Source organism: Notechis scutatus, chromosome 4 (genome assembly GCF_049901735.1).
Source record: "Notechis scutatus isolate UNSWTSFEM ecotype Mainland chromosome 4, rNotScu1.2, whole genome shotgun sequence".
Classification (NCBI taxonomy): domain Eukaryota; kingdom Metazoa; phylum Chordata; class Lepidosauria; order Squamata; family Elapidae; genus Notechis; species Notechis scutatus.
In genome coordinates, this window is record NC_142012.1 from 117,928,571 (window position 1) to 117,953,668 (window position 25,098).

The 25,098-nt window shown below is 34.8% G+C and overlaps 1 protein-coding gene across 2 annotated transcripts in view; it reads right to left on the bottom strand.

Annotated features, from left to right (window-relative positions):
• Positions 1-23,464: 23,464 nt before the first annotated feature.
• SMC3 (structural maintenance of chromosomes 3) overlaps positions 23,465-25,098 on the bottom strand; it is a 32,416-nt gene continuing 30,782 nt past the window's right edge. For both annotated transcript variants that reach the window (XM_026675776.2, XM_026674983.2), the window contains exons 28-29: positions 24,511-24,617; positions 23,465-23,903 (exon numbers count right to left, since the gene is read on the bottom strand). In XM_026675776.2, the coding sequence (XP_026531561.1) occupies positions 23,832-23,903; positions 24,511-24,617 (179 nt within the window). In that variant the 3' untranslated portion in view covers positions 23,465-23,831. The remainder of the gene's footprint in view (positions 23,904-24,510; positions 24,618-25,098) is intronic.

Genomic DNA, 25,098 nt, shown 5'->3' on the forward strand with positions numbered 1-25,098 from the left:
TTGCACACCTGTTTTCTGTGTTAGAAAGATATTATGCCTGTTGCTATGTTTTTCTTGATATTCAACAGTTTACTTATGAAGACTATGATTTAATTTATAACTAATCCATTGACATCCCTGTTATTTCACTACATATAACAATAGTAAATCTATGTGTAGTGAAATAACAGGGATGTCAAGGGATTAGTTATAAATTACTATACAATAGTAAGTATTGTATACACAGTCAGTTCTAAACCCGAATAATAAATACAACAAATATAATTAGGCTTACCTCTGAATAAAAGAATTGGATTGATTTTATTCAATCAATTAACCAAGAAAGCAAAATTGGAAATGTTATATGTAAAGACAAAGCAAAATATTTTACATAGGTAGACTTGATTCTTCCAGAAGATATGTAAGATTCCTTGCAAAACTTGAAAATGAAATGTTTTAAATTAAAAACATGATATCCAGAAAATACATGGCTATAGGTAGAAAAAAATGAGAAAAATTATTTGCATTTTGCCAACTCTATTCATTTCTTCATGGTAATCTGAATGAATACAATCTGCTTAACAAAAAATTCAGTTCTTATATATGCCATTGAATATGCAATAAGATTGACAATATTTATTTGCTGAAGTCACAAAAGTACTAACATAGTGATAGGAATGAATATACATATTTATTAACCCTTCTCTACTGTCATATAATCAGCACAGCATATAAAAAAACTTTCCAGTCACAATACATCAGATATAGCATCTGGTAAAATTACAGAAACCTAATCAATGAAAAGGCAGTAAGAATTCAGTCCGCTCAGGGTCTTCAAGCATGCACGGGATGGGGATATTTCATGAACACAGAGTTATCAAGCATTTGTGCATAGATTTGATATTTGCATAGTGAGAGCTGAAACTTCCCAAGAACTTAGTCAACTGATGAAAGGAACATTCTGTAATAGTCTCCTCATTCCGGACAGGATTCACAAAAGTCATACTCTCTTTTATATTTATCACAATGAGAATTTATTCTCTTTCCTCCTACCTAAAGCTGATGATAGGATAATCTATGGTCTACATTCTGATAGTTTAGTGCGCAATGCAAGTGGTCATTCTCTAAGTGTTTTCACATTCTCCTGGATCCCAAAATACAGTCTTATGTCATGAATGGTTAGTTTCCTATTCCTTTCTTAATTCAGAAACACCAAATGTTCAGCATCATGGCTAAAAATAAAACCAAGAAAAAAGAAAGTGAATAAAATATAAGAGACATTGTCTCTTATATTTTATTCACTTTCTTTTTTCTTGGTTTTATGTTAAACAGTCAAAGTTTTTAAACAATTTTCCACATTGCTTAAAATATGCATAATTTTTATACCAAAATCAGTTGCACTGGGTTTGCTCTTTACATTTTAGTTCAGCTGAAAGAACATGGTTAGAGTAACATTTCACTAAACCATCTGTAAAATTAGTCATTTATGGTTTAAGTTGTGTGAATCCAGCCAATTGCAAAAAATATAACAAATCATGTGTAGAGCAAACCATATTTAGCATAAATACAGCTAATTTGTATCTGCTTGGTGATATCCAAAATAAACTTTTATTCATAATTTCACCAACTGTTTGCAAGAAGCAGATGAACTTATTCATAATCAAAAATAATTTTGTATTGGGACAAGATTGGGAAGACAGAATTTCAATTCCCCCTATTTTTAAGTCTGCATCTTTTTATGTGTTAATTCATATACTGGTAGTTTGGTTGATAATGTTTAAATTTTTCTTCACAAATTAATATTGTATACCATATTTATAACAGCATCGTTATGTACATTCAATTTTATATAATAATTACATTTAATTTAATGTTTAAATTTCAGAAAGCCTAATTATTACAGAGAAAAAAACAAAAGGGAAGGACAACTGAAAACCAGCATAAACTACTGCAACATTTCTTACAGAAGTAGTATTAAATATTGTTATTGGTATTAAATATTGATATATAATATTCCTGCTATGAATTTTACAGCCTTTTTATGTATTTAAACAACAAATGGAGATCAAATGACAATCCCTTTTTATTTTTGCATTGCTAAGCAGAAGGAAAACATGATATACATGGCATGCATTATCTTGCTTTTGATAATTTGAACAGAATTTTCATTGATACAGGCAGATTTATTTGACTCAGATCTCTATATCAGGGCAGGTACTGTATATAGGAGAGTGAAAAAGCTAGTCATGAATATATATATTGGAAAGAGATGCCAGATCTAATAGGATATCAATGTCCTTAAACCACCTGAAAACTGTTCACACCCAAGTGTGCAGAAATTGAATTAATGAAAATCCAAGAAGTTCCAATTTTTTGCCTATCATGATGAAACAATATTCTCACTAAGAATCCAAGATGTCAGGCTTACAGGGCAAGCTATATTGTGGCCTAATAGTGTAAAAATGTGTAAACAAGTGTTAATCTCAGTCTTACTATTACCAGTCTCAATTTATTTGATTGTTTCATTAGATTCTTGAAATGTTAGCCTAAAGTAGGCTATTCCTTTAGGGAAACCTAAAGTTGACACTTGAAAAAAAAAGTGTATCCAGTTAGCATAATCATGGAGGTATTTTTCTTTAACAAATGTCTTCATACCATTTTTTCACTGGCTGCAACTCTGTGGTCAGAAATGAGAGATCTTTCTGCTCTTTCATTCTTGATTCTTCTTGAAACCTATTGTAGAAAAGGGGGCCTTAGAGAATTTGCATAAGCATAACCTTTTCATTTCAAAATAACAAAAATATATTGATGACTCCTACTTAACTATCAATTGATGAAAGACAAGAATATATTGTAATTTCCTACATATTGTTTTCAAATTCTAAATGCAAAATTATGCTCTAGCTTCTTTGAAGTTCAGACCTATCTGTTAATGTGTCTTGGCTCCATTTATAGCTGAAGATCCCTTGGCACTATGTACTAAGGATCAGATTCAAGTGTAAAACATACATGAAATGTTTCTGTAGTAAGTAGTTCCTAAACTGCAGTCTAGGTATGAGGATATTGAAGATGATGTGTATATATGTGTGTGTGTGTGTGTGTGTGTGTGTGTGTGTGTCTGTATTTGCACACAAACATTCAAACTGTCAAATCTCATAAGATATTAATGTTATCTTACAATTTTGGCAATGATGCTAAAATGTTGCAACACTTCCTATTATGATTTCATAATATTTGGACCTTTAAAATAATTTTGATTTGAATGATGAAAGACATTGATCATATTTGTCAAGGTGCCCAAAAGTTTTCATGATTAATACCTATGTTATGTTGTGAGCCTCAGTATAACTTAGTAGTCTACATAAAGGGGAGAAAAATTGGAAGCATTGCTCTAAACTTCACAAGCATTCATCACAGACTGTTGAATATTCCTTATATTCATTGCCAGTACTAAGCGCTAATGCTTAAAAATGCAAAATATTAGTATGCCAACAGAACCTGGAACTGTAAAAAGTTAATAAAACTTGATAATAAAAATGATAATCTTCACACCCAATTTTTACAGGAATGAATGTGGGTCATATTTCCCAATGCTTACAAGTAGAACAAACTAGCACCACTAGCACAAACTTTCCCTTGCTTTAAGTTACCATCCGTTCCATAAATCAATAATAAATAAATCAAATACAGCAACAGAGATATATTGAAAAGGATACAATATCAAAGCTTCAACATTTGTTCTGGGGATATTTTATGTACATAAGAAATGCTGATATGGCAGATAGATTTGCCTACCCTTTTACATTAAAAATCAAGAGTTTTTCTACTGGCACATGATTTACTATTTTAAATATTCAATTATTTTATTTGTTTGTTTGTTTGTTTGTTTGTTTTATTCCACCTGTATTATTTTTACAATAACTCAATTATATGACAATGTTACTATATCTTAAACCAGTTTTAAAGGGGCCAAAAATGTACAGTGAAATTTAAGGCTACCACAGCAGGACTGCAGAAATCTAGATGACTACTAAATGGCAAAGAGGTTTGACTGTATTTTTTGCTGCCATCTAGTGGCTATCTGGATTTTGGTATATATCCTTAGCCTACTGAAACTAATATCATACTTAGGTTTACATACAACTAATCAGCATTTCTAATTATTATCATTCTTTTTTAGTAGGAACTAAAGCTTTCTCTTCTCTTAAAATAATTTTGATTCCTTCTGAATTATAAGAAATGAATTCCAGTAACAGATACTTATGATCAGGGCAGATGAATCGATTAAAAAATTAGAATTACAGTATGTATTTTGGAGATATGTATTTTGGAGATGCTTTTTTAAATGTAAAAAATATCTTACAAACCTGTTACATCTAAGGAAGCTAGCATGTGATGAGATCAACTATCACATTACATCCTAAAATTCTCAAAGAACTTAACTAATACACACAACATTTATTTATTTATTTTATTTTATTTATTTTATTTGCCAATTATTTACAAGATAATAAGTATAAGTGTATACATAGTTGTGAATACATGAAATGGGTACATATAAGAAAAATAAAAGAAGAATAAGAGAAACAATAGGACAGGGACGGTAGGCACATTGGTGCGCTTATGCACTCCCCCTACAGACCTCTTAGGAAAGGGGTGAGGTCAATAGTAGACAGTCTAAGGTTAAAGTTTTTGGGGTTTGGGGAAGAAACTACAGAGTCGGGTAGAGTATTCCAGACATTGACCGCTCTGTTGCTGAAGTCCTATTTCCTGCAATCAAGTTTGGTGCGATTAACCTTGAGTTTGTATCTATTGTTTGCTCTTGTGTTGTTATGGTTGAAGCTGAAGTATTCATTGACAGGTAGGACATTGCAATGTATGATTTTATATACTATACGTAGATCGAACCGAAGGCGGCATAGTTCTAGGTTTTCTAGGTCTAGAATTTCGAGTCTGGTGGCATAAGGTATTCTGCAACGAGTAGAGGAGTGGAGAACTCTTCTTGTGAAATATTTCTGGACTTTCTCAATTGTGCTAATATCAGATACGTAATGTGGGTTCCAGACTGATGAACTGTATTTGAGTATTGGTCTAGCAAATGTTTTGTATGCTCTGGTTAGTAGTGTGATATTACCAGAGAAAAAGCTACGTAGGATTAGGTTAACAACTCTTAATGCCTTTTTGGCTATGTAGTTGCAGTGGGCTCTAGCACTTAGATCATTAGAGGTGAGTATTCCAAGGTCCTTTACAGAGCTTGGGTCATCAACAAGATCTTGACTATTCAGCATAGCCTGGTGAATATTTTTACATAGGGCAAGGCTCCCAAAATAACTGTAAAGAAATTAATTAAAGCCCTTCCTGAGTAGAGATGAAAGGTAGAAATGCACACCAACAAACAACTCCATAAGAGAAACATCTGCAAAAATTATTTGTAGACTGCCAGGCTGCAAATAAATTTTACTTCAGGGTGTCTTCCCAAAATTTTTACACAATTTTTAGAGCTGATTTAAGAAATGAGTTAGATATATAAAAACCTACATGATTATTGATAAGCTTTAATACTTATCTGTAGGCTGATAAATAAAGAGAAGAAAAACTTTTATCAGAAGTGAAATGATAACCAAACAAAAAAATATCTTATTTTTTCATGTATTTGATTTAATATTTAAGTATCTTTATGATTGATCCACAGAATTTAACAATATAATTTTAATGAGGAGATGTGAGAGGAAATACTAATTATTCCAAAAATATTGTTTGCTTATTTATACATCAAGAATCTCATCATGATAAAATGCTATGTCCAATTCTAATTTTACAATATATGCAAAGGATTCCAGATTAAATGGTAATTTAACAAAAAGAATAATATCAAATATTGGGGTTTTTAAAAGTATTGCTAAAGTTTCTACAAATAATACTGATTATTATACAAAATAGGTGATTTTTTTTTTTAAAAAAAGTTTTATTCTGCTATGGCAAAATAGTCTGGTCTCTACTTGCATAGTAATAACTTTTAAACCTTGTAAGAGTGTAAGACTTAAATTCTTGAGTAAGCGCAATTCCCAATATGTCACTGCTCTAAAATTGAAAGGGTCAAAGGATCTCCACAGCATCACAGAGTTAGAAAAGGTGCATTATGTAGAAATATATGTAGTGCTTCTCTCTTGTTTCCTGAATTTCAAATGCCATTTCCCTAATCTTCCTGCACAAGGGGAAAACATCTGTGTATAGTTCAGAAGTATACAATGCATCATAGTAGTAGAAGCTGTCAAATCTACTAGACAAGAAGAATTGCATCGTTACCAGCCATGCAATTCATAGGGACAAGTCATCCACAAGACTAAGCAATACCATTTCCATCATGTAGAGATCTGAATCCTGAGTGGAGGAGATCCAAATAGTTAGCTTCATCCAGGATCCATAGCCTCATCATCTCCAAAATCTTTCCCTAAGACAGGAGGCTGAGTAGGAATTGTCCAACATTTGATTGACAGATGAGCTGTTCAAAGCAGCAGCCACTTCCAAACTCTCTTGTCTACCCTACCTTGACTACCACAGGAAGGATAGGATTCTCACAAATAACTGGCACAACTGAAACAGTCAAAAACCCTATCCACATCCTGAGAGAATGAAAAAATCCCAAGATTGGCATATACCCCTCATTATCTTCTTTGATTATGCCGATGTGTATGAAATTCTGATGCAATTTTTTTCAGCAAAATATCTTGTAAACTTATCGTAGCATCCAAAGGAAGATGTATCAATCTATGGTTCCCCAATGGCATGTCAGTCAACCTTATACAAGGCTGCTGTCCTGTACCAACAATGACAATGGCTTCCTGACTGCAGGAAATCAGATTTAGGTCTTTATGACATTTTAGCTATAAATAGGAATAGGAAAGCTTAGAAAGGCATCTTCAGAATATCTTCCTGATAGTCAGGTTTCTGGACAGACCATCTGCTGTCTTGTTCTGGGTGCTTGATACCAATCTCAGGAAAAACAAACAATTTTTATGCAGAAGCCAAAGTTCTATGCAGACAAGTCCAGGAATCAAAGCCTAGTATTGTATACATCCAAAAGTATCTCAGAATCATAAGTAGCAGGAATTCAGTAAATCGGGACCAAGATTGGAAAGTTGTTTGCTAATTATTGTCTTGACTCCTAAGCTTTTCTTTTATCCTACGGATAGGCATGACTATTTTCCTGAGCAAGGTACTTCTTTTGTGAATCCCCAGTGACTAACTCTTTTTCACTTACTTGGTCTTTCTGTATGTGCAAGGGATGAAGATTTTTTTCTGCTCAGAGGAAAAGGTCTAGGTCAGTGCCTCAACCTGCTACTACGCTTCTGCAACAAGTGGCTAATTATCTGACTTCTCTAGATCTGCAGGTTCATCTTCAAATGGACTTCCTCTTTCTGAGCCTCATCTGCAAATGTCTGACAGTCTGCTAGTTTCTGAGGGCAGGTTCAGAATCTGCCAAGCTACCCCTTCAATTAAGAAATGGACTGATCAGACAGGCTTATGACAGCTGCTGAGTGATACTGCACTGATAGAATAAGAATTGTTGGTTTTTCACCATTCTTATTGTCACAGTGTAGATCCAAATATCAGCACACGCAGCCCTACTTTAAAAAAAAAAGTTTCATTTTTTGGAGATCCTCAATAAGCCAGCCCTTCCCCAGATTCTCTTATTCAGCAAGACTTCAATTCTATGTATGACTCTAATACCTTCCTTATTGTAGAGATTAGGTCAACTCATGGAAAAATTGTTTGACATGTAACTGGGAAAACTCCTAAAGGATGGGACATGCATAAGTTATATGAATGTATACCTATATGACTGAATTTATCAATTCATCAATCCTGCATAGATAAAACTTGTGGCACTCTGCCTCCAACCATAACAAAAGAATAGTAATGAAGTGCTCCAGTTTCAGTTTACACACCATCCACTCCAGGGTAAAAAGTGGATGCAGCATGTCTCCATGGATTGAGCCCAATATCAATTGGGACATATCCTTTACCCCATGCTAGGTATATAAAATTGCTTAGCACTAATAGTTTTGAGGTGAGCTCAAGCAATTTAGATGGTGCTGGAAAATAATTAGAAATTTTACAAGGAAAAATCATAATATATACACAAGAGGGCCATGTAGACAGATACAAAAGGAATAAGAAGAAACTAACAGAGATAAGGTTTATCCATTAGAAAGTGACAAATCAGCTATATCTTATTTGGAATGTTAACCGTGAAAATTTTAGAATTAGGTAAGCACAAATTACCTGTTTACATTTTACTATAAAAGGCTATTAATACCATTCTATGCATTAACTTTATGTGTTTTTTAAACTCTTAAATGGAATGTTTGACCTGAGCAAGGAACAAACCATAGGGAAAAGATTCTGCTAACCATAGTAATGCTGTTAGACAGATAAATCATACACCAAGAGACTTCTTAACTTTTTCCTGAAGCCATACTTGGATCCAATGATCTGTACAGCAATTCCTGTAGAAACAATCAAGTTATTCAGGAAGATCATCACTACCTTGCCTTTCTACCCTTGACTTATAGTTGCTGAAAACCAGAAGCCAGTTCTTAGAGATAACTCAGGGAGCATCCCCTCTCTTTGCTAGCCAAGATTTAGTGATGCATACAGGTCTGTTTCCTGTGCTCATCTATTCTCTGCTTCTCATCTGAAAAGCGGGGATCCTTGCAGCTATTTATCCCATTAAACTTGCTGGATGTGTTTCTGGAGGGAGCCAAGGGATTGCTGATGGTAGTCACATCATACCTGCAAGGTTCTGCCTCTAAAGTTTTTAAAACCACAGTATGTAACAGCTGCTGTATTGCAAATTACCAATAGTGATAGTAGCTGCGTCTCCCTACAGTCTCATTAATAAGTCTGAATTGCTTTTTCACTAATGACAACAGCAGCTTTTTTCCTTTTTCATACCATCTCTTTATTTTTGAACAATGAGGGATGTCCGAGCTTACATTCTGCTGACCCTCTTATACATTTGTCTACTTTAAATTCTTTCCATTGTATCAGGAATCTCAACTGGAGAACTATTTAAAAATTTGAATTGCCCAAATAAATTATTTTTAATTTCTCATTTGTTTTCTGAATGTTGGATAAACTAATTGAAATGTGAAAAATTTGAAATGTGAAAAATTTGGTTGAATATTTGTAAGATTTGTGCTTGTAGGATTTGTGCTTTGATGATGCCTTTCACAAGACCTGGTTCTATCCCCAGGCATGAGTGGCAAGAATGGAAGAAGCCTTGTGATTTTTTTTTGTTACGTTCTCAGTCACCATTTTATATTTTGTATTCTTTATTATTATATTTTGTACTTATGTATTGTATTGTTTATTGTTACATGTTTTATTTATTGTTTTTATGCTGTATAATGTCCAAATCTTATGAATGAAAGAATGAGTGAGGAATGAATGAATGCTATTCCAACAGAATTGTCTTGTGGACATATGCATGTTACCCATAAATTTCAGGTTTTGAGATCATGCACTCCTATAAATTTTTTGAATGGTGGTGGCTACTTCATGCCATAAATTTGGAGCCATGTTGTTCTCAAGCACAAACAAAATACTTCATCGCATAGCATTTTTAATTTACTGCAAGTTCATAAATTTAAAAAGAAAAAAAATAGATCATTCTGAGGAAATATTTTCCATTCTGATAATTAAATTAGTTCTGGACTGAATGTTTTCCTTACAGTAATTAAATGTATATTTTTGCCTTCAGCTTATGCCATTGGATCTGGACATTCTAATAAAATAGCTGCCTGAAAGCAGAAAGTTTATTCTCCTTTTGTGCTGAGCACAGAGTGATATACTTGGAATAAGAAGACAAAGATAAAGATAAAGGTAATGAAGGTTTTTAGAACCTATGGAAGTATTCATATGTTCTCAGCTTTATCTTCATTACCAATTGCTGTGGTGTTAATATAGTTTATAATTTATATTCCATTGTTTCAAATAATTGTCATTGTTTCAATTACCTACAAAAAACATATTAAACTATTTTTTACAAATAAATAAAATGGCTGCTGAGACACTCGCCAAAACTTCAGAGTAGGAAAGAAAGACTATGCAGCATTCTGGATTTGTAGTGCAAAATGAGATTCATAGTGTGCACATCAGAGGTGGTATTCAGCAGGTTCTGACCAGTTCTGGAGAATCGGTAGTGGAAATTTTGAGTATTCAGATAACCAGCAAATACCACCTCTGACTGGCCCAGCCCCCATCTATTCTCTGCCTCCCAAGTCCCAGCTGATCAGCTGGGTCCTCTTTTGTTACCCTGCACAGGAGAATGGAGCTGGAAAGCAGGTTAGCGGGGTGGAGGGGATTTTGTAGTAACCTTCCCCCAGGAGTGGGGAGGGAATGGAGATTTTGCAGTATCCTTCCCCTGCCAAGCCCACCAAGCCATGCCATGCCCACCAAGCCACGCCACGCCCACCAAGCCACGCCCACAGAACCAGTAGTAAAAAAAAATGTATCACACCACTGGTGCACATCACTTGTCAGAAACAGTTTATACTAAATAGACCTTGCTACTATGCAGTCCAGGTATGGAGCTAGTTGCTTCAAGCTGTTCCTGAAAGATGTTACATGCATGTTCTGATGCCATTCTAATGTGGGTTGCTGCACCTTCATATAAAAATAGTATAAATAATCAGTAAACATTCTGATCATTCATTTATAAAGTTTTCAGGATGAGAAATTAGTCCTCACTGCATATAGTGCATATTTCACATTCCTCCACAATTCTTTCATAGACCCCCTTTGCACTGGCCAGTCTTCTTTATGCTGATAATTGTTTGGCAGACTTCCATATTCGTGGGCTGTTCACTCATCACAGCACATGTAATGCTTGCAACTGCTTTTATTTATTCCTGGTATATGATTAATTAGGCCATCTGTCTTTTATATCCACCCCCACCCCCATACCCCCTTCTAACATGTTGTCGGTGCCACCAGGCTGTCAGTCAAGGTCAAGGGCTCACCCCAAGGTCTCAGTCTTTTCCTCTCTGTTGAGAAAATAGCAGAGACCTGATATTACCTCTTGAAACTTCCACAGAAATGGCAAAGATATGAAAGGTTGACTTCAGCTGGCATCAATCGTGATGAAGACAAATAGGGTAACCAGCTTCATAATCATAAATATTTGAGGAGGCGCAAAGTTTCAGCAGAATAAGACCAGGAAGATATCGAGTTCAAAGTTTAAACTTTTGTTGAGCAGTTACAAAGGAATGGAGTTTTAATATGGTAGTTTTATACTAATTTGTTGTCTATAAGGAATAATTAAAAGCATTTTGCTAACCTGAATCATTACAAATTACTCGGGAAAAGTATTTATTTAGTTGTAGTTGAGAGATATAGGCACGGCTTTTTGGAGAGAGCTTGTAGATGCAGAAACAATGTGTGGTTGTTTTTAAAACCACACCTTTGAAAACACCCTCTCTTGTCCATAGTGCAGCAAGATGAGCCTCGTTCAAAGTTTCATGTACATGAAAAATGTAGAGGGCATGGTGTGAAAAGAACAAAGCAGATCTAGCATTGGCTTAGTTTTAAAGTTTATTGGCTTAGCACAGGATTTGACAACGCTATAATAATGACACTAGGATACTTATAACAATATTAACATTTGTTAACCTTGTCTTAGTCCAAGGGTGAGCAACTTTCTTTGGTCTGAGTGCTGTGTCATAACTACCAATCTTTAACTGAGGACTACATGGGGGTGTAACCATTTACACTGTGACACTGCAGGAGTTTTGAGGGATGAATTTTTGTGGATCTTTTCAAGGACTGAATGGTTTCAAACAGTAAGAGGATGACTTGAACTACTGCAGTGTTATCATTTTCCCCTTCAATTCTTCCCCTCTTCAACTTAGTATCTGGCAATGTGATCCTTTCCTGACAATTATAGATTAGGTTGCTCTTTGTCAAAATGTATTTTTTCCACTAGGCACCATTTCCTCTCCCCTGTCTCCATAGGGATTGTGAAGTTTGCCATGTGATTGTCTTCAATCTTCCTGATAACAGAAAGAAGCACCATGTAGCAATCAGTGCTCCCTGTAAGCCAACTAACAGAAGACTGAAAATAAATAATTATTGAGGCCTCTGAGCTATTCTAAGGTAAAAAAAACTTCTAAGGTTTTTTTTAACCTCCACTACATAGAAAAAATAAATTGATGGACACATGTCTTTTCTTAAGTTTTCAGTATATTTTGTATGCCTTTGATTATTTGCCAAAAAAAGTGTAGGAATGATTTACATCAAGAAAAATATAAATATAACTTGCTGTCAAAACTATTTTTCTTCAAGTTGAGTTTTGTGTTGTTGGCAGTACAATATAATTTTGTAGCCACCACTGCAGGTGCACTATTAAGCTTCTGTGTGTGAATGTATAAGAGAGTAAATAATGCCTACCTTGAGTCCAGAGTTTGATATGAGAAATGAAGAAGAATTCAGATTATAAAGCTTATGAAAATGCAAGAGGGGAGAAAGACACTTTTCTCTGAAATTGTGAGCTCGCTATATTTCAATAAATGAAAAAGAAAAAAAATAGAGCTCTGAAGAATGTTGGGCAAATGGGTACTTGAACATAATCGCCAAAGACTGTAAGAGTTAGGGATAAGCAGATATAACCATTCTGATGTTGACAGTGTAACAGTGCTTGCCTATTGGATGGAGAGCACAGGGAAAAAAATATGTTGAGTTATTTTGACTTACTGCTTTAGAAAGTGTAATACTATTAATACTATTAAGCAAAGAATTATTGGATAAGTGAAGAAGGTCCTTACTGTAAACAAATGAATGTAAGATGGACTTTAGAGGAATATGTGTGAAAATTAATATACTATTCATCAAAAACAATTAGCAATCCAAAATTGTTTCTTTCTGTTTGACTTGCCAAATTTTCATGGTTTGGTAACTTTTACACTGCATTAACTATAATGTGTTGCAGGTGAACTGCACTAAAAGTTCAGAAACTTGGCTGATACATGACATCACCCAGGTACAGTTAAGAGCTGGATAGCTCACTCATGTGCTGACATTTTTGTATAATTCAAGTCTATTCACTCTATCATATATGCATACTAATCAACAAATGTACAATCAACTTTCCCATTTTAGATACTTCTTAGAGACCTGCTAAAGAGGAAAAAGTGAGATATGTATGTGCATGCTAATGTTAATGCACCCCCCCCACACACACACACATATACATACCAGGGGTGGGATGCTATCGGTTCGGCCCAGTTCTATAGAACTGGTAGCTCCGAAGAGCAGCTGACACCAAACCGGTTTGCTGCGATAACCTTCTGGTCATCTGTTTGGCCCACCCGCCCACCGGAGCTCTTGGCTGTCCTTTATTTCCTGCTTTTTCGACCTCAGCTGCTTTGCGCAGCACAGCTGAGGTCGAAAAAGCAGGAAAGAAGAGGAATATATAAATGCTGTGCACCCACACAGAGTGCTTGTCAACTGTTTGGGTGGCACAGCTGATGAGTTTTTGCAAATGCTGCATGCTCATGCACATAACGCACTCTCACCAAACCGGTTGTAACGCCAGTTGAATCCTACCCCTGATACATACACACACAGAGCCACTTGGCATAAAACTAAACTGCATGCTCCAGATTTTGTTCATTCCTTCCATCGTTTTGATCAGAATTCTGCCAAACTGACTAATTAAGTAAACAAATCATCTTATAATCTTATGTTCTTCCTCCTACCTTTCGCTTTATATAATATTATTCCCTTTATATACAGTCTTCATTTATATCACACAAGTTGTGCAGGCATCCTATGAGTAAACAGCATGTGTATTTTAATTTTTCTGCAATGACACCATCTATATCAGCAGCCTTATTTTTCAGCATTGTCACAGTTTTTATGACTTCCTTTTCATCAATGTTGATTTGAACATGAATGTTATAACATTTGTTTCAATTCCACTCTTTAATATTTCACTCTCATTCCTGCACAAATCTTTCTAGAATTCATTACTGATGAACATCCTAATTCATCATCACTTTAATTTTAACTCCATTCAGTCTACTGGAAATTCGATCTAGTCTCTTTCCGTTCACTTCCAAAACCATTTTTAATTTTGATAAAATCACTTTTCTTTATCTCTTAATCTTAGTTCTTCTTTTGGTCTTTGATTACATGTCTGTCTATACATATTGTACAATTGTTATTTTGTTTGTTTTATTATTTTTTTGCACCAGTCTATTTCTTACATATTTTTCTTCCTCTGTCCATAGCCTCTTCATTTTACCAAGCATCCTTTTTCATACATTCGATTGACATAACTACAATGTAGAAAGCTGTACATCCTGACTCCTAACACATCACTGAGGAGACCCTGTTTCATATGCCAGTTTTCCTGATCCTAATGATGGGCCTTTGAGAAAGACTCCCAGGGTTGATCTTAGCAAAGACAAAAACATTAGAATGAAAGTGACCTTTCTAATAATTTTTATTATGCTTGAAGTTAATTTCATATGAATCAGTATTTTAAATTAATCACCTCTACCTCCCCATTTATCTTACACTTAGAAAAGAAACATATCTATACCTTTAGATTGGTTTATGTTCTTTTTAAAGAAACTTTTACTGCATTATATGTTGGGGAATAAATAAGGGTACTCTTGTGGATCAGAATAGGATAGGAACTGATATAGATGCATACACACAGAGCCAGTTCTTAAACAAATAATAGTTTTATTTGATTCCCTTTTGAATACTATGGTATCCTAATTAATTACAGTAGTGATACTTTAATATACAACATACAAATAAAAGCATTATTGACAAAACCAATATGTGTCCTAATGAATGTGCAGAATAATAAAAGAAATAAAATGTTAGTCTCCACCTTCTTACATCTCTTTCCCTTGTTTTCTATTTGTGCTTTATTCTGGCTTCTTCTTCGCCTCCTTATCTCAATTACTGATACTGGACTGTGAGTTTCTCCTGGCTATCTTGCTGTCAAAGCTGTTAACTTCCAAAGTTCCATTGTCCACATCTGAATCTCTATATATACAACACAGTCCCTCCTCTTATTTTTTTCCATAAACTCACAAGTTACTCTAGGTGTTTCCTCTGAGTCTTCCTCTACGTCCCAGGGACAGTAACAACAATAGACGCAATCTACATAGACTGCTGTAAAGCCTTTGATTCAGTGGTACACGACAAACTACTCCTAAAACTAAAATCTTATGGTATTTCTGGACAACTGCATAACGATAGAAACATTCCTGTCAAACAGACAACAAATGGTCAAAATTGGGAGCGTCCTATCAAATTCTGTACCTGTCAACAGTGGTGTCCCCCAAAGCAGTGTTCTAGGACGAACTCTCTTCATATTCTACATAAATGACCTCTGTGATCATATTAAGAGCAACTGTGATCTCTTCGATGATGATGTAGAGCTGTTCAATACCACAGACAATACTGCCACCCTTCAAAAAGATCTTGACTATGTATCAGAATGGTCAAACAAATGGCAACTTTAAATCTCAACAAATAAATGCTCTGTCTTACATATTGGCAAAAAAAATCAGAAAATAATATACAAGCTGAATAGTCAAGACCTTGTTGATGATCCAAGGTCTGTAAAGGACCTTGGAATACTCATCTCTAATGATCTAAGTGCTAGAGCCCACTGTAACTACATAGCCAAAAAGGCATTAAGAGTTGTTAACTTAATCCTATGTAGCTTTTTCTCTGGTAATATCACACTACTAACTAGAGCATACAAAACATTTGCTAGACCAATACTCGAATACAGCTCATCAGTCTGGAACCCACATTACGTATCTGATATCAGCACAGTTGAGAAAGTCCAGAAATATTTCACAAGAAGAGTTCTCCACTCCTCTACTCATTGTAGAATACCTTATGCCTCCAGACTTGAAATTCTAGACCTAGAAAACCTTGAATTACGCCGCCTTCGATCCGATCTAAGTATAGAATATAAAATCATAGATAGCAATGTCCTACCTGTCAATGAATACTTCAGCTTCAACCATAACAACACAAGAGCACACAATAGATACAAACTCAAGGTTAACCGCACCAAACTTGATTGCAGGAAATACGACTTCAGCAACAGATTGGTCAATGTCTGGAATACTCTACTTGACTCTGTGGTTTCTTCCCAAACCCCCAAAACTTTAACCTTAGACTGTCTACTATTGACCTCACCCCTTTCCTAAGAGGTCTGTAGGGGGCGTGCATAAGCACACCAACGTGCCTACTGTCCCTGTCCTATTGTTTCTTTTATTTTTCTTATATGTACCCATTTCATGTATTCATAACTATGTATATACTTATACCTATTATCTTGTAAGTGATTGACAAATCAAAATAAATAAAATAAATAAAAAAATAAAGTTTGCCACAGCCAACTTGCCACAGCCAAGTCACCACAGCCAACTCACAATGGCCAATTCATTGCGGACAACTTGCCATGGCCAACTTGCCACAGGACAAGTTGCTATGGATTGATTCAACAATTCAATTTAATTGTTTAAAATAATTTTAAAAACGTAGTCACCGAACCCGTAGGAGAACCAAAAGAGAGCCAGTGTGCAGCTATTAAGGTGTTGGAGCAAGACAGTAAAAACTCAAGTTGAAATGCACCCTCTGTCATGGAACAACTTGGTTACTGTTCTGGAGAAATTTGAGGGACAAATTCATTCAGGCAATTTTGTTTTACATTATAATCCTGTCAATAGTGAAAATATATTTTGGTAGTGCATTTTAATTAGACAGAAAAATAGACTTAATTTTACACAGTAATTTGGGGCTAGTAATTAAGCTAAGAGAGAAGAAAATGTTTGATTGGGGAAGTATTTTTCCAACCCGTGCAACACAAATATCTTGATGTTTGAATATACTTTTCAGTGGAAAACTATGCACCTTCCCACCAAATTATGTTTGCTTTCCAGACGGTCTCTTGTAGCAAATCTGTAATAATATCCCGAGGTTAAAAGGATATAAGCCTGTGTTGCATTAGACATGGTTGTATTAAAAATTTGGAATAAGATGGCATACTTTTGTATTCACCCACGAATAGAAATGATTTATGAGTTTCATCTTAGGAATGATTTGTGGGAGAACTTGCCCGAAAGAAATTGAGAGCCTTATAAAATGCTGTAGGAATTGAACAATGTGTTCCTTGTATATATACTGATTAACAATGGAAAATCAAGTTACATTTGGTAGGGTCAGCTAGGTCAGTCAAAGAAAATATACTGAGGATTGTAATTCTCTGAACAATGTGCTCTTGAATTTACATTATAGAGCTGTATGCTTACAGAAAAGTTCATTTACATTCAGATTCAAATTTTATATCTAATCCTGTAATCCTATTCATTTTCTTAATAAACATGTATTTGCTGTAAACATGTGTTACATGCATTACAAGAAAAAACTTTGTGGCTTTACAGATGTTACTAACTTATATTTACTAAAACTTTATAATTATAAATTGGCAATGGTGATAGTTGGCGGGAATTGTAATGAACATATTTCCACTGTGTATTTCCATAATGTTATTTGTGGATGCTTTCTCACACATAATCAGTTAATTCTGTCGCATCTTGCCAGTTACATGAAATTATAGTTTAAAATGTGTAAGATTTTAAAATATATAAGATCTTAAATGTGTAAGACTTTAAAAGCCACGGATATTTTAAAAATTGTGTTCATAACACAAGGAAATTGCTAGCACTGTTCTGTATTTTTCCTAGATTAACCCAAGTGTAAAATTAAAGAATTAGCCACTTCAGTTTGTTTAATGAATGAAAATAGTTCTGCATTTCATGAATACTATTGTTTCATTTTAGATTTCTCATTTTTAGAAATGTACACTTCTATGACATAACTGTGCAATTTTCTAATCTCTGAAGCATGTTACATTATCTTAATTTTGTGAAGTTAACATAACAATATATATTAATGTTTTGTGGATTTTGACCTGAAATGCAATTAATAAGTAATGTCTTCAGCAAAATGTAGACCTATTCGTTTATTTGACTTGGCTACATATTCTATTCACTTCTGTGAATACAATAAGTTCTATCCAAATTCAACAAATAAATAAAAATAAAACAGGAATAGTTCCTTGTTAAAAAAAAATAGACTGAATAAACTACAGGAGTAAATAACCCAATCTGCATTGCCTCTCAGCATCTTTCGCAGCTCCCACTTGAAGTTTGCAGATATTAAGGGGAAAAATGGCATCCTCAAACCTTGTAAAAGCTTAAGTTATCCATTACAAAGCAAATCCCAAATCCTACAAAATGCTAGGGAGAGGTAATTAAGCAGCAAAATTATCCCTTAAACTTCTACAAATGAATCTCCAAAATACACCTTCAAAGTTGTCCGTAATAATATATGTGACATTGCCAGACAGAACCTTTGCAGTTCTGAGGAGCTGAAGAAGAATGCCTCTGTTATATAATAAGTTTGTACCTCAAAAGTTAGGAGTTTCATATCATGAAGATCCATATCAAAATAGAGGAAATGACTGGAGAAACATATCTTCTCCATACCAGAATGCACTTTCATGGAAAACTGATTGAACAATCAGCATCTGTCACAGGGACAATGGGCATTACATCCAAATATTTTTTATAAAGCCTCAGCAAGACTGACTTGTTTACAACAACAGACAACAGATGGACATTTTCATATGGCGGTTTGACATGATGGAGCTATATATATATAAAACTAAAAGGCACAAGTACCTTTCTCAACACTTTCCAAAGTTGGTGTACAAGATAAAATTATTCAAATCATACATGAGTCTTATCATCACCTGGATCAGCAAATTGTGGGTCTCTACCCTAGTGTAGATAAGAGATATGTGGAATCTCCCCAGATGCTTGGATACCATGTCTCAAAGCCTGCATCTAGACATTGAATGAAACATTTCTTGAACAAATCTTTCTTCTTGCCTGTCTGAATGGCTGTCCAGCTGTTTAGAATTCATGCTGCTAGAAAGCTAAAAGGTATTGCATTATTCTACAAGATTCCATGTTTTTCATATATGGACTTATTGGCACTTGGGAAACTAACGGTTGTTCCCTTTAATCACATCTGACAAATTCCTATTATTTCCTAGAAAATCGCCTCAATAGCCAGCCCTACAGAGCAATTCTCTCTATATCCATTTATTATTATATTGGTTTTGATATTTATAAATATATTCATGTAAAAAAAATTAAGGCTACAATTTTATCTTTTTCGAAATTGCAGGTATAGATCATTGTAAATTATCAAAAGTTTCTTCTGCATCAAGAAAAATCAAAGCCACTTTCTTGTTTTTCTGGTTTATCTTGTTAACACACACACACATTTCATGTATATCTTTGGAATCAATCAAGTCAGATTAGGGTATATAATTTCAGTTAAAAGCAGATTTATTCTATTTGCATTGTCACAAAAAATATAATCTATATTGAATAAAGAAATACCTCTATGTTGGTTCAGTAATTTCTTTCTTTATAAATCAGAGCGCTAAGGGTTTCTTTCCATGAGTTTTTCATATTCTGAATCTATTACTTGAGCTAAAGATTTTACCAAAATTTCTTGGAGAGTCTCGTATTAAGTAAATCTTTTATTCTCTTCAATATGTTTTAATTTCCATGGCAAACTTGTAATTTGGTATTTTTAAAAAATATGTAAATCACTATCTGGATCCCCAGTGAAATGCTCAGTAGCCATTTTCACCACTGTTCTGTTGGTGGAGTAAAGGGTGATCTAGTAGGTTCTATCTGGTTGAGACTGGTAAGTTTAGGTGATGTCATACCACTTTTCTGTCCTGCTAAAGAATCACTAGTACTGGCAGCATCTTGCTCCCCACAGCCACTTTCTCATGGCTTTCCTTCTTACTCATGTAAGTGGTAGTTGCTCCAAAATTCTTAAATCTTTCTGCTCCAATCAAGCCGCATTGGTGTGTGTGTGTGTGTGTGCTGTATTGCTGTTGCTTGCCTCTTTCCAATCAGCTGATGAGGATCTTCCCCTGGTCCTTTGGTTGCTCTCTTAGCTTACTTAGCCCTTTTTCATTTTGGCCTCCTGCCAGCATGCCAATCTGCTGGTTCAGAATACCAGGACACATTTTCCTGTAGTTGTCTTTCTCCTTTTCTTCACTCCCAGAATAGACAGGACAGGAAAGCCAAAAGCAATGTGTAGGAGTGAAGGATTTTCCTCCATAAATATGTAATAAGTCCTGCCCACTAATAACATAGGCACTGTTAACTCTTTGCTGTCAGCTCCATCTCCAGTGACTGATTCTTGTAACAATATTCAGATAAGGTAACAGACTGAAATGCTGTTTGTCTGCTGACAATGGCAAGAATCAATCTGGCTTAACACTAGAAAAAAAAACCTTGTCCAAAATACAATGTTAAGATCAAAAACTGAAAAATTGACAGTATATATTCATAGCTGATGTCTAACCAAATTCAAGCAGGCTTCTTCATATACAGGTAATCCTCAAGTTACAAATATAATAGAACCTGCTGATTACATTCGTAACCCAAAGATTCATCGGAGTGAATCACGTTGAATGAACGTGAGAACTCCCTGCTTTCACCAGTCGTTAAGTGCACGAGTATCTCAGGGTGGAGAAGAGCAGGGGGCCATTGTGCTTCTGACCACCCAAGGCCTTCCCAACCCACTGAGATTTCTCATGCTGGAGTTTGGAAGGTGGAGCCTCCTCGCCGATGGGCGGTAGATTGCAACTCTCTGCGGCTATCGTTCGTGCTCTTTCGTCGGAGAACCCCAATCATCCTGATTAGGGGCTGAAACTGCCTTGGAGGGGCAGCGGAGTAAGAGGAAGCAACAAGCCTGTTTGTGGGGAGCCGCATCTCCCCCCCCCGGGCTTGTTTTTTTTTCCTCCCGAAGACGACTGCAGCGATGGTCTAAAATGGCCATCCCGAAGAGGATGACTCAGCTTGACTAAGATTTGTGCAGGAGGGAAGAAAGAGGTGGATAACATCTGAACCGGGACAACTGGGCAACATAACCAAATAAAAGTACCCCGGGATTAAGGTAACATAGAACTTTTAAGAAAAGAAACGTGAGCGGCGAAATTACAAAGAGACAGAGAAAAAAAGGAAAATATTTTTGTCAGCTAAATGGGGCTTCGAACCGGGAAAGGAAGAAGCTGGAATTAAAGATTTTATGAAATTGGACTAAAATAATTTGGGAATAATCAAGTATAAAATTAAAGCTGGACTTAAGATTGTCAAAGAATAATAATAATAAAGTTTACAAATTGGAGACTGGATTGTGTTGGAATATTGAGGTTCGAAAAACCTTAAATAAAAATACAGGGGGGAAAAAGTGAAGACTTCGTATAATGGAGAGTGTCACCTTTTGATAAAAATTTAGTTCAAATAAAAAGGAAAACATTTTGTTTTTGAATGAACTGATATGGATATAACATTACAGAAATATTGAAACAAAGTAAGAATTTTGGAAAGTGAAAGCAGAACCAGAATAAAGGAAAAAGCAAGGAAGGAAAGATTGTTTGTGGGACTGATTGATGTTTTTGGTTTAGACCCTGGACTGGAATAGCTGAGAACTTTAAAAAATTGAAAGAAGAGAGATTTCTCATGCTCTCCTCCCCGCTAATCCTGCCCAACCAGGTTTACTTGCCTTTTGAAAATCTTGATGAGCTGTCTCCTCTCCAGCCTCTCTGCTGCGGTTTCATCTTGGGCAAAGGCTTGCCAAAGCTTAGAGAGATATTGTGTCCCTCTAGGTTCCGATCATCTTTGCAAAAAGCCCTCGCCACCAAAAATGGAGCACCATCAAAAACTGAGCTATGCCAGCCCCTTCCTGGTGCTGTTTTTGATAGGAAAGGCTTTTTGCAGACAACCAGAGCCTACAGGGACACAATCACTCACTCCTGCAGGCTTCAGCAAGGAAACAGAAAATGGAGGAAAGTGCTGAAGAACTGAAGCCTTCCCTCCGTTTGCAGCCTTGTGCTGTGGACCTCATCCAGGCCTAAATTCGCAGAAAACACAGGCCAAAAATAAGTAGTGAAATCTCGCGCTATTGATCTCCTGGTATTTTAGCTCTCTGTTCTCTGCAAATGCACCGAAGGTCTGAAGCAACGAACCAGGCAAAGAAACCGAAGGCTTACTAGATCTTCGGAAGGGAAATGAGTCTCCATAGGCCCAGTGCCTGTAGAGAGCCAGCCTGGGGTGTGGGGGGAATAGGCAGGGCGAATGTTGCAGTGCCTCTGCAGATGTTCATAAAGGTGAACAATTACTGTGGTGCTGCAACATTCATAACTTTGGGACTATCTCCTAAGTACTGGGGGGGAGGGTTTTGTCATAACTTTGAACAGTTGCTAAATGAACTGTCGTAACTGGAAAATTACCTGTACAATATACCACATAGCAAGGCAAGTTAGTATCTTAAAATATTACATTTTATGGGGGGGAAAAGAATCTATTTAAAAACTAAATTGAAAATTAAACAAAAAAACTAATTAAATTTAACGGAAATAAGCACCATCCCCTAGAGCCAGAAATGACTAGCATGTATGTGCAAGAACCTTTATCTTTAATAGAAATAATAAATAGATATTTAAGGTATAGTATAAAAATATTCAAGTAGCATTTAGAAGTTATAAAAAATAAAGAGGGGTTCTTGAATGTTTTTTCTTATAAACACAATTTTTCCTTTTCTCACTCGTATTATATTTCATGGTTTAAATTCTCATAGGCTCTCACTTCTATGTAAAGCTTATGCAATAATATTTTTTATTAAAAATCAACAGATGAGTTAGGGCTTATACTATGTATGTTTTCTATTCTAGCCCTTTCCCTTTCTTTGTTGTTTTTCCGGTTGCTTTTTATTTAACAAAATTTATATTAAGAAAAAAATACTGTATTACAATTCTAAATGGGTAGCAAATTTAGTCTATTACAGATTTATAGCACACATTAATAATTATCAAATTTCTTACAGCCTACGCTTCTATGGACTACATACACTTGATAAAGCATATAGAACAAAAAACTTACATTTTAATAACAAGTTTCCCATTTTCATTCTTTGCTTTCTAGAAATCAAATGATAGGTAGACATAAACAATTTGGCCACAAGAAGAGGATGAATAGGGTTCAAATGTGAATGAATTCTTAGTGTTATGATTCTTAGTCATCTTTATTCTCCAATGAAATTGAAATATCAAAACTAAGCCATTGTAGTACATAAATCAGATGAAATGTTTAAAATCAGTTTGATAAATAGTATAGGTAACATATAGGTTTAGAACACTAAATTAAATCAAGTCATAAACTTAGTTTCCCATATGCCTATTGCTAAGCACTAATATGCAACTTTTGTCACAAATATTTTATGTAATCAAACTAACATGTATGAAGTGATGGCACCTGATACAAAAACAGTTTTCAAGTAGGAAATATAGCATAAAAACAATTATTTTATTGAAGCGTTTAAAAAAAAAATCATGTGAGGCAATATAACAGTAAGATCACCACTAGAAAGCAAGAACTGGGGTTGAAAATGAACACATTTGAACAAGAAAAACATTTTACAAAAAACCTGCAGAGAACACATTTTCAAGCTACACATATAAAAGATATTTTATAAAAGGATTCAACACATGTACATACAGAAGACACCAAGGAAATTAATTAATATTATGAAATGGTCCAATAAATATATTGAAATAACTGTTGAACAATGACTGCATATTTAGATTTATAAAATTGCCCAACGTTGGTTAAAATATTTTACATTTTCTTAAAAGACTGGCAGTTGTTCTCCACTTAGCCATGAGTAGTATCATCTTCCACAAAATCTTTGGCCATCTCTGCAGTGATCACATCAATATGGCTTACCTACATAAGAAAAAAGTGATTTGGCAATTATAATTGGAAAAATGCAACTAATGATAACATTAGTGAATAATTCATTTGGTTGTCAGATTCCTTGCATGTAAAATTCTGAATTCTGTACAAATAATAAATGGCTTAATAGATGAATATGATATAGCCCTTGTTTTCAAAAATACAAATGTAAATAGCTATGACTATGAAGAAGTCATATATGATCTCTTCCATAGTTCATGTGTATGAAGAATTTTGCACTAATCATGGGAGCATATTATATGACATAATATATGTACTGTAATTTTGACATCATGGTTTGTCAATTGATCTTTTAGTATGCTTGTAGTTAAAAAAGTCTAGAAAAATGGGTATACATACTTGATCTAAATGTAACATCATATTGAAATGTTTCATGAATATTTAGGATATCTTAACAGTTTGCATCATGTTCTTAAGTTAATTAAATCAAGCTGAAATCTAAGCAAATTTTAGTCTTTAAATCAAGAAAAATATTGGCTACAAATACTTAAATTTGAGACTGAATAAACAGTGATCTTAATAGCTAATGTTAACTATTATACAATAATATTTACACTGTACATTTTAAGCTGCACACCTTATTTCTGAATTTTACACCATAGAACTTATCAGCAGATTCAAGCAGTTCAGGTCTGAATGTTGTGGTAATGAATTGAGCATGTTCTGCTAATTCCATGATCATATCTGAAATAAATTGAAATAAATGAAATAAACTGGAGGTGGAAGCTAGATTGATAGCAGACTCCACCTTAACACCCCCCCCTTCCACCTACCCATCCTTTTGGTTATCACATTAATGTATTTATTTTAATTGCGTTCCTTTGTCATTTTTTGCTTTATTCTTCTATTATTTTACTTCTGTTCTGTTTATATGCTTTTTTCTTTGTCTTACTTTTTACTATTGTAAGCCGCCCAGAGTAGCCCCACAGCAAGATAGGCAGCAAAAAAATAAACAATACATTGTTAAAATACAGCACCTATTAGTACATAATCTAAAACTTTAACAAATGAAACATCTGCAAGTCTTAGTCATCAACTAAAGCTTAGTTACTTTTTGATCCAACAGCTAGTTCCCATATGACTGAAGATGCAATGCTACCAGTGGGATATAAAGTTCCATGTCACATCAGTCTTTTAAGACTGTACCAATTTGTGGTTTGGTACT